Source organism: Perca flavescens, chromosome 5, assembly GCF_004354835.1.
Source record: "Perca flavescens isolate YP-PL-M2 chromosome 5, PFLA_1.0, whole genome shotgun sequence".
NCBI lineage: Eukaryota > Metazoa > Chordata > Actinopteri > Perciformes > Percidae > Perca > Perca flavescens.
This window is the reverse complement of record NC_041335.1, coordinates 32599430-32610753: the sequence shown is the minus strand read 5'-3', so window position 1 is coordinate 32610753 and position 11324 is coordinate 32599430. Positions and strand designations below refer to the sequence as shown.

General features: G+C 40.0%; 1 protein-coding gene across 3 annotated transcripts; it reads left to right on the top strand.

Moving 5' to 3' along the window:
* The first annotated feature begins 5827 nt into the window (after positions 1 to 5827).
* LOC114555986 (trichohyalin) lies at positions 5828 to 10605 on the top strand. Of its 3 annotated transcripts, XM_028578785.1 has the most exons (4): positions 5828 to 5937; positions 7818 to 8558; positions 8826 to 9741; positions 9988 to 10605. In XM_028578785.1, exons 2-4 carry the CDS (start codon positions 7857 to 7859, stop codon positions 10245 to 10247), a joined length of 1878 nt encoding a protein of 625 aa, XP_028434586.1. In that variant the 5' UTR covers positions 5828 to 5937; positions 7818 to 7856; the 3' UTR covers positions 10248 to 10605. The 3 variants fall into 3 exon arrangements, with proteins under 3 accessions (XP_028434586.1, XP_028434584.1, XP_028434585.1); XM_028578783.1 differs by having other exon boundaries at positions 7818 to 9741; XM_028578784.1 differs by lacking the exon at positions 5828 to 5937 and adding an exon at positions 6662 to 6863 and having other exon boundaries at positions 7818 to 9741.
* Positions 10606 to 11324: the final 719 nt, after the last annotated feature.

Sequence of the window (11324 nt, the reverse complement as noted above, 5' to 3'; positions counted from 1 at the left end):
AAACTAACCGGCATCAGATTTCTGGTTCAAACTATTACTATTACTAGGCTACTGTAACTACTACTATTAGGCTACAATTTTCATATTATATGTGACTTCGTACATGTATCTTTCTTTAGTTTCCTTGTAGCACTTTGTAATCTCTGGTTTCAGAATGTATAAATAGCCTAAACTTTTTCATAATTATTTATCTCATCTCAGTTATTGAACACTTTTGGCTGCATATTTCTGTGCCTTAGTGAATGCTTTATCTTTAATAGGCTATCTAAGCCAATTTATTATATTAAAGCTGCTGCTCTGTATTACATAAACTATATAAAGAAAATGTGCATTCAACTCAATGAAATGCAAATCCTGGTAAATTACCTAACCTCGGAATAGAGGAATAAAACCCAAACACTACAGTGTGGATGATATAAGAGCAATATCACTATGACAATAATAACAGACACATACTGTATAACCTTGAAAAAAACAAAACACTAAACACTCAGATTTTATGTCAGGGCAACCTGAACATCTGTAATTGCTCAGTTTATAGTCAAAGTCTGTTCTATAAATGACCAAGGCAGCAAGGTGACTGATCTAAGTTATGTTTCATTTCTATTTCCATATGCAGGAACACTCACAGGCGACTTGAGGGGAAGAGACTTGCATGCTGGGTCATGCAAATCTCTTCATTTCTTCTGTAAGGACCATGAACATGGCATTCTCCTCTGAGGCCCGGGAGGAAAAGCAACAGGATCCATCTCTGCTGGGCCTCCGCAACCATGTTTGGATCTCCAGATTTAATGCTGAGCCTGTGTGGCACCGCCCTCCCGCTGGTCCTGGGAGTGCTTGCCAACGTTCAACCTCAGGGTTATGCTGGTGCAGCAGTGGAGGTCCGGAGGTGTGAAAGTCGTTGCCATCATCATTTGCTTCATTTCACTGAGCAACATCCTGCTGCAGATCTCCACCTTGGTCCTCGTGTCCTTGGTCTGGGCCGGGGTGCTCTGCCAGCCAGACTTCCCTTTCGTCTTCTGTGTTGTCCTGTTCGTGTGGCTCAGCAGCAGCTCCATCAGCTTCTGGTCTGTCGCCTGGCTGTGCGTCTTCTACTGCATTAGGGTTTTAAACCATGCCTACCATGCCTTCAACCGGGTCCCTTTATGCATACATATAAACTACCCTGGTCTGGACTGATTGCCACTGTTGGCCACCCTTACTGGCTATATTAGCCACCTGCCCAGTTGATTTTACTAGCTTGCCTGTATGGTCAATACACCACCCTGTTCTTTTTGCCTGTATGGACACTTTTCAACTTTAATGTAAAATTTTCCTCAAGTCTTTCATTAGTGTCTATGTATAGTTAAGTAATGATTCTTCTATTTTTGATATACAGTATTGTGTAGCATGTTGTACTTGAGTAGATAGAGAACTTGCACCTACAATGTACTTGCACTGAAACTCTCTTACACTACGTTACCATTGCACCTTTCTGCATTTTTTTACTGTAAGGGCACACTATTGATATCTTCCTTTGTATTTTTGTAGTATGTATGTGTACGTGGATGTCATATGTCTGTGTGCCTATGTGTGTATGTGTATAAGATATTGGACACCTTAATTTTCCTCAGACTGTATGCATCCAATTTGGTTTTAACATATTTTTGACAGACGGACCGAGCAGAGGTATCCATATTTGTTGTTCATTGTTCATCAGACGGACTAATTGTTTTTCCACAATGTCCTGAACCCCATATTAGTCCACTCATTTTAAGCCAAAATGGGGGTCAACCTAGAACAAACTGCAACAGAAGCAAACTCAACTGATTTTATATCCTCAATATGTCCTGAGTAAGGGAAATAAAGCCCTGAAGAATCCCATTAGGGGAAAGTTTTAAAAAAGACCCAAATATAGCCTATTCATACGCCTTTTCCTTCTTTTTCTCACATGACTAGGGTACAACTTTTAACCTTTAGATATGCCCTTACTCAGGACATACTGAGAATATAAAATCTTTTTAGTTTGCTTCTGTTGCAATTTGTTCAACCTTTTTTCATAAAATGACTGGACTATTTCAGATGTTTAATTTATACTGCCACAAACAGAATAAATACATTTTCAGAAGTACATACAAAGTTAAGTGTGTTAATACAGGTTGGTCATGAGGATCAGATGGGATGCTGAAGATACTGAAGAGAACATTCTAGGTAAAATTAATGTCTAATGTCTCTGTGTTTATAGCCAATTTATATGTTTTCACTTTTATTTCATAAATGGCATTTGAAAAAGTGACCATCTTTTTTGCTTTGTTATTAATGCAGAAAAAAGGTAAACTTCCAACATGCCTTGTGAGGATTGGTTTTTATTGCAGAAATAGTCATGCTTTTCTTTCTAAGCTTGTTGCTGCTAGTTTTTGTCTGTGATTGACTATGGCGATGTTTTAACATATTTATGCATCTTATTACTGGCTTCACTCCTTAGATACCATGGAGCACTAAGGTTTATTTCAAGGTTTATTCCTAACTCCCCATTGCTCCCTGTGTGCTGGTGCTGGTTGGCCAGCTTAGTCAATCAGGAAACTTAATCACTGGCCTTGCCTTATTTATGAGGCAATTCTTGCTTCCCTTATATCTATGTACATTTATCCATCTGAAAAATGCTGGAGGCTCCTGTCTGCGCTCTGTGACATATTCGCAAGACTTACTCTATCTCTCTGTCCTCAATGTCCGTCTTGAAATGCAAAAGAAAGGCTTCTATGTATGCTGCTCCTGGGACTTGGACTTTGCTGCTGCATACTGATCTTTGTCTAGTGGAGCTGGTCTCTTTAAATGTTTTCAAAAGTAGGTTGAAGGTGTTGCAGAAGGATACATCAGGTTGTAAATGCTTTGACTGAGCTATTTGCCCCTGTGTGATAGGATACAAATACCTGAGTCTTCTTTTTGTTGTTGGTATAATCGTGGCGTGATTTGAAATCGTATTGTCTGTTATATATACAGTACAGGCCAAAAGTTTGGACACAACTCATTCAATGCGTTTCCTTTTTATTTTCATGACTATTTACATTGTAAATTCTCACTGAAGGCATCAAAACTATGAATGAACACATGGAATTATGTACTTAACAAAAAAGTGTGAAATAACTGAAAACATGTCATATATTTTAGATTCTTCAAAGTAGCCACACTTTGCTTTTTTATTAATAAGGGAAAAACTTCCACTAATTAACCCTGACAAGGCACACCTGTGAAGTGAAAAGCATTTCAGGTGACTACCTCATGAAGCTCATTGAGAGAACACCAAGGGTTTGCAGAGTTATCAAAAAAGCAAAGGGTGTCTACTTTGAAGAATCTAAAATATAAGACATGTTTTCAGTTATTTCACACTTTTTTGTTAAGTACATAATTCCATATGTGTTCATTCATAGTTTTGATGCCTTCAGTGAGAATCTACGATGCAAATAGTCATGAAAATAAAGAAACACATTGAATGAGAAGGTGTGTCCAAACTTTTGGCCTGTACTGTATATTTATGTAATTAATTGATGTTGTGCTCACTCATTTGTAGTGTGTGAACACTGCAGAAATGAGAGATTTCCCATTGTTCCATCCCTGTAAACACATATGAACTACACTGCAGCTACTGTGATGATAGAGCATGTGGCCTGTTTGCTCGCATGCTGAAACTCACTTTGATTTCAAAAGAAAAAGTAGTTCTTAAGTGATATTTTAAGATATATCTTCAGTTTTATTGCACCTTGGAATCAGCAGGCACATGTCATACATGTGCTTCAATAACTTAATATTGACAAATCGGATTGGCTTACATTAAAAAGTGCTACTTATGTGACATCACATAGTAAAAAACTTAGACTTGAATAGTTTTTTGTGGGTGTATATGATACTTATACCCTACTTCAACTTAGTACCATTATTTTATTTTATTACATTTATATAGCGCTTTATCATAGACACTCAAAGCACATTTGGGGGGAGGGGACTGCTCTCTAACACCACTGTGTAGCACTCACCTGGGTGATGCACGGCAGCCATACAACACCAGACGCCAGAACACTCACCACACATCAGCTAGTTAGGGAGGGTGAGGGGAACATATTTTTAGTGGTGGGGGAAACCGGAGAAGGGGGAGAACATGCAAACTCCACACAGAAAGGCCTAGATTTGAACCCAGAACCTGTGAGGCCACAGCACTAACCACTGGGCCACCGTGCTATCATCGTGAGTTAAACTGCTTAGATTATGAGTAAAGAAAACTTTGCATAGATAAATAATAAAGACTAAATAAAGTAGTTTTGTGTAAACAGATATTTATTTTAAACATGCAATCCAAAAAATGCACAGCCAACAATGGTATTGAATATAATATGCTTACTACTTCATGTATCCCAAATCATTTACGACAAGCCAGTGGAAGGGTGCATTGTCATACTGGCCAAAAGGGACTAGCAGCTTTCCCAGGCACAGCTGACGCCACGGTGCAGGGATGCCCTCTGCTCGAAGGAGCTTCTCTGCGCGTGTCAGGGCGCTGTCCTGGAAGATAGCAACGGTCCTCTTCAGTCGCCTGTTGACGGTGTGCAGGGGCCTCTGGGTTGACGATGCGGATTACTGGGGTTGCCATCTTCACTGAAATACACTTAGACACAGCAACAGCACATTATTAGTTTTATTTTAACGTATTCAGTTTCTAATATGACAATGCATGTTAGTGTACACAGCGAGGAGGACGTGTCAGAGCAGAATGACAACTGCTCAGCTCTGATTACAGCTCTTCAGATGAAGATAACTTTGAGGTAGAGTTCATATAACTTCTGAAGTTGACATGTTATCCACTTTTCAGCCCATTTCCCTCTGGCAAAGTTTGTATGCCATCTTTAAACTCAAAATCTGTTAAAAATCCTTTGCCCCAAAAGTTGCCAGTAAAACATGTCTATGTGACCATTTCTATTTGATGAAATGTATTCCTGAGATGGAACATGCTGTTACAGCATGAACAGAAACATGAATTAGGATAGTATAGTAATATGTAAAAAGTTAATGTTTTGTGACTGCAATAATAACTATAATAATTACAGCAACAATAACTTTATTCTACAACATGATTTTTCCACCGGTGGTTACGGCATTAATAAAAACTATGCAGACTATGCTTTGTCTGTCATGACAAGTTAGTAACGTTAACGTTACTGTAACGGTAATGAATGATGAATGAAATCTGAAGGCAGCAGGTATCTGAGGAGGGTCGCACCGGTCTACTGTAACTTACATTTAGCTAACTAATGTTAGCAGTAACGTTAAGGTAACCAGCGTACGCTATTAACAATATTCCGTAGTGGATACACAACAGATAAAATTGAATGTAATATTTAAAATGACAGCTGAGAATATTTTAATGAACGATTAGCGTTAACTTTAACATTAACGTTACCTGTCAACAGGACTTTTAGTTAACTTAGCGATAGCTAAAAGCTGAGCTAGCTAGCTTTAGTTGATACCATTAGCTTTCCCAAACAATAAAAAAAAAATCAACTGGGCAGTACAAACAGTGAGTGTAATGAATAATTAATTATTTCAGACTTAGTAAAAATATAAGCAGTGAGTTTTATAGCTAAATAATTATTTCATTCAGACTTACCAGAAATACTGTAGGCTACGATCACCGGAGACCTCCGTTGACCGCAGCGGCGGCAGGTTCAGCTTTGAATGTCGGCGTGTGATTGGTAGGCTGTCGGCGAATCCTACGTTTCCAATTGGCAGGCTACAGTCAAACGGAGCGATTTAATTGGGGGAGACTACGGTCAGTCGACGAATCAAAACGCGTAACTGAACGTAGACTTTGCAGAACGGTAGACTCAACCTCTGCTTTTATTTAAAATCAAAAACAAAACAAAACAACAGAACTGGCACACAGAGTTCCTTTCAACACAATCCTTTGGAGAGGTAAGTCGCACTTTACAGCAGAGCTGAAACTACTTTTTTACTCAACTGTTTCTGTTTAGTAGAGCCGTATTGTGTTGGGGAAGGAGTACATTTACTTTCCTCACATGTTTCTGTCAAATAAATATATTTTTTTATCAGTTAGCTATATTCCATCTATCAGATGTGATGTCTGTGATCAGGAGAGGCAAATGCATTTTGTCTCTTGCACAAAACAATTTTAATTATTAAATGTTGCATTAATGTTGCCTAAATTGCATGTGCACAAAATTGACTGCATGTGTAATGTTTTCTTGCACTCGAGGACACTTTAAATTGACCAAAGTGAATTGACTCTTTGAATTGACTAAGAGGTTTGCAGTCCCTGCACTTGTGACATTCTGCAGCTTCTATCACAGATCACATGTGAATTAAAGATTATTTCTCAAATACGTCCTGTTTTAAAATTGTCTGTGGGTTGTTGATCTAAAACAAAAATGTCTTGTTGTGTTACAGTGAATACAATATATATAATAATAATAATAATAATAATAATAATAATAATAATAATAATAATAATAAAATAATATCAATAATTTGTCTTATTTTTCAAAAAGTTATTTTTCAAAAAGTTATTTTTCAAAGTTATTTTTATTCGCGATCGTATTTTGAAAAACAACACTAGCAACAATCCTAAGCGTTGCAACGACGTCATTGTTTGGTCCAAGTCTCTGTTGCCATGGGAATGTTTACAGTACCATGTACCCGTAAACGGCGAGAGCGAGCAGCTACAATAGAAGTCTATGATAGTTTCAAAATGGGTTTTTTAGCGCCGAATCCATTATCACTGACCACCACAAAGATAAAAGAAAATGAATCGCGGCACGAAACGACCAAAGGGTTAGCCGAGAAAAAGAGAGAGAAAACAAAGAAAGCATGGTTGGCTTCAGGTGAAAAATGTGCTAAATTAAGTGATGTATTTTCCAAACCTTCAGATAATATTAACGTTAGCAGGTGCATATTTTGGTGAATCTGTTGTAATTTGAACTGAAGCCGTGCATTGCTCTTTCCATGTTTTGGTGGAGCTGTTGTATTATGTAGCTAGCTAGCTACTGTGCTTTAACGTCGAGCCGTTGTATTTGTGGTGGCTGTGCCTTTAGTGGCGCGTATCATGTTATAGCACCGCCACCTAGTGGTCTGCAGATGCTTTAAGATGTTAAACTGTTGTCTGCACATTTTTGCTTTTTATGTTGTTGTTTTTGGTATGTTTTATGATATTTGTGTGACGTTGGTGCATAGAAATAAAATGGCATGAAGTTAATTTGACTCATTTAGAGGCTTGCTCTCTGCCTCGTAATGTTACTACTCCACGGTTTGTTGAAGTTTATACCTTAACATGGCAACGGTACACCTTTCTGCTACGTTGATTTGAATGGAAATGGCCTTTCTATCCATTTTTATTTCTATGGGTTGGTGTGGTTTGAAAATAGGGCCTGTGTGTTGCTAATGCCAAAGGCCGTTTTTTGATCCCAGTCTGTCACTGCTGTAGCCTACTAGTTGCAGCTATAGTATGTCAATGGATATATGTACTGTTTATGTGTCTGACATACATTAATACTTGATTTAATTATTTGAAAGGACATTATACTGCAGTCTGAAGTATATATCATATGAGTATAATTATTATTATTATTATTATTATTATTTTAAGTGATATTTGTGGCAGACCTTTTGCATTTTTTTACAAGCACAGTGCAATAATGATGTGTGACCAGAGACATATTTCTCAGTTTATTTAAGTTCAGTTAGAAGGTTTAGTTAAGTGAAATAACTTGCTTAGTGCTTGAAACAATAATGTGATTATCAGTGAAGTAATTGCTGTGTGTGTGTGTTTGTACTTGCAGTTTCACAACGCCAATATAAAACGAAAAATCATCAAGAAAATGTTTAGATCCATTTTTGGACTAAATTTTTTTACAAGACCTCGGTCTACAGGAGGTATGGACTCTTCTTTGAAGAAGTCCAAACGAAGGAGTGAGAGACCTTCGTCTCCTGAAGACCTCAACCCTCCCACCATCTTTAGGGAGCACAGACGATGGGGTGAGAGACCTTCGTCTAGTGGAGACACCAACCCTTCTACCATCATGAAGGAACACAGAGAAAGGGGTGAGGGCCCTTTGTCTTGTGCAGAACACAAGCCCTCTACCACCAGGCAGCGAGTACGAAGGGGTGAGAGCCCTTCTACTTTATCCTCTGAAGACAAGCAGCCTTCTACTCCAAGGCGGCAGCAAGCATGGAGAGGTGAGAGCTCTTTGTCTTCCTCTTCTGAAGATGATGAGCCCTCTACCACCAGGCAGCGAGTACGAAGGGGTGAGAGCCCTTCTACTTCATCCACTGAAGACAAGCAGCCTACTACTCGGAGGCGGCAGCAAGCATGGAGAGGTGAGAGCCCTTCGTCGTCATCTTCTGAAGATGACCAGCGTTGTACCACAAGGCTGCTAGTACGAAGAGATGTGAGCTCTCTGTTCATCGTGGGCACCAACCATTCTGCCATCACGAAGGAGAGCAGACAAAGGGAAGAGAGCTCTTTGTCTTCCTCTTCTGAAGATGATGAGCCTTCTACCACCAGGCAGCCATTACGAAGGTTTGAGAGCCCATCCTCTGAAGACAAGCAGCCTTCTACTCCAAGGCGGCAGCAAGCGTGGAGGGCTGAGAGCCCTTCGTCGTCATCTTCTGAAGATGACCAGCGTTGTGCCACCAGGCTGCTAGTACGAAGAGATGTGAGCTCTCTGTTCATCGTGGGCACCAAACCTTCTGCCATCACAAAGGAGAGCAGACAAAGGGAAGAGAGCTCTTTGTCTTCCTCTTCTGAAGATGATGAGCCTTCTACCACCAGGCAGCCATTACGAAAGTTTGAGAGACCTTCCTCTTCATCCACTGAAGACAAGGAGCCTACTACTCGGAGGCGGCAGCAAGCATGGAGAGGTGAGAGCCCTTCGTCGTCATCTTCTGAAGATGACCAGCGTTGTACCACCAAGCTGCTAGTACGAAGAGATGTGAGCTCTCTGTTCATCGTGGGCACCAAACCTTCTGCCATCACGAAGGAGAGCAGACAAAGGGAAGAGAGCTCTTTGTCTTCCTCTTCTGAAGATGATGAGCCTTCTACCACCACCAGGCAGCCATTACGAAGGTTTGAGAGCCCGTCCTCGTCATCCTCTGAAGATGACCAGCGTTCTACTCCAAGGCGGCAGCAAGCGTGGAGGGCTGAGAGCCCTTCGTCGTCATCTTCTGAAGATAACCAGCGTTGTGCCACCAGGCTGCTAGTACGAAGGGATGTGAGCTCTCTGTTCATCGTGGGCACCAAACCTTCTGCCATCACGAAGGAGAGCAGACAAAGGGGAGAGAGCTCTTTGTCTTCCTCTTCTGAAGATGATGAGCCTTCTACCACCAGGCAGCGAGTACGAAGGTTTGAGAGCCCTTCGTCGTCATCTTCTGAAGATGACCAGCGTTCTACCACCAGGCAGCAAGAACGAAGGGCTGAGAGACCTTCCTCTTCATCTTCTTCATCTACCACAAGGAGGCAGCAAGAAAGAAGCCCTTTATCTATCAATCTGAGTGCAAGAGAGGAGAGGGAGATCATTGATAGAGAAAAGCAGCGTTTGGAAAGAGAGAGGTGTGAAAAGATGAAGAGAAAGAACCAGGAGAAGGAGAGGAAAATGTTTAGTCTGCGTTCAAGAATGTACATTTGGTGGCTCAATTGCAAGATAGACCGCATTGCCAGGGACATCCACTCAACCTTTGTGGATGAGAGCTACCTCCTGCGTCATGGTAAGAAAGTAAACTTACATTTTGTCACATAAAATGTCATACAGGTGTATGTATAGCCTCCTTTTAGATCACAGTAGATCAGTGGTGGAACAAGTATTCCATTTCTTCACTAGAAAAAGTTCCAACACCACTATGTAAAAAAAAAAGAACTCCGTTACAAGTAAACGTCCTTCATTTAAAGTCCTAAAAAGTGAAATTATTATTCACTAAATTCATTGAAAACCTTTCATATGCTTTTGGTTACAGATCCCCTCAGAAATCCAGAGAAAATGGCAGAAAAAGAACGGCTGCTTGACCTAAGGAGGGAGCTGGTCCTGTACAAACGCAGACAAGAATTTAAGGTCGAGAGGGAAGTGAGGAAGCAAAGACTGAAGGTAGAGAAGAAGGAAATAAATGCGAAGGAAATGAAGAATATCTCTGAGTTATGCAGCAACTCAGAATACCCAGCTATGTTAAATTTTCTCTACTGGCCAATGCCACTCAGGTCACATATATATATCAATTAAGATAAAAGTAGAGCAATCAGAAAAATGGCACCAAATAGAGAGAGGTAATTGAGGGAGACGGCAAACATTTCAGATTTGAAGTAAAGAAAAGTAAAATATTCTTTTAAAACATTAGCAACCACCATCAAATATCCTTGTAACCACATGATAACACCCTAGATGTTGGCTTTAATTATAGTAATAGGAATAGTAATAAAAACTCATAAAAAAAGCACACTAGAATGAAGGAAGGCAACACTAGGGCGACAAAAGTGAAAAATTCAAATAGCCTAAGCCGCAAACTTCGAAAAAAGCAGAATAAAACTTTGAAAAAAGAGACAAACATTTTTAAGAAGGGCGCCCGGATAGCTCAGTTGGTAGAGCGGGCGCCCATATATAGAGGTTTACTCCTCGACGCAGCAGGCCTGGGTTCGACGCCGACCTGCGGCCCTTTGCTGCAGGTCATTCCCCCCCCCTCTCTCTCTTCCCCTTCATGTCTTCAGCTGTCCTGTAGATATAAAGGCTGAAAATGCCCCAAAAAAAATTATCTTTAAAAAATTTACTTCAAAGAAAAAAAGACAGTAGAAAAAAGTACAGAAGAAAGGCAAGAATAGGTCAAACCAAACGACAAAACCTTAAAAAAAAAGGTGACAAACTTTAGAAACAGCGACAAAAACTTTGAAAAAGCGACAAAAAGAGTAGAAGTAACTACAATCTTACAACTGAAAAACATTTAGCAAAAAATGTCACGTACCCCCGGCAGTTCTCCAAAGTACCCCTAGGGGGACACGTACCCCCTTTTGAGAAACACTGGATTAGATCAATGGCTCACAGGTGGAGTGGGTCCTGAGTCCCGAGGAGACTTAATAATAGATTTAATAATAGATTTTATTTGTAATGCACTTTACATTTGGAGCAAAAATCTCAAAGCGCTACAGTTGAGGTCGTAAAAGCACGGTAAAAACATCAATATAAAATACAAATAGACTTGCAGGGTTAATTAAAACTCATAAGTTCTGCTAAATAGAAATGTTTTTAGTCGTTTTTTAAAAGTCTCAATAGTTTGAGGTGCCCTCAGATGGTCGGGGAGGACATTCC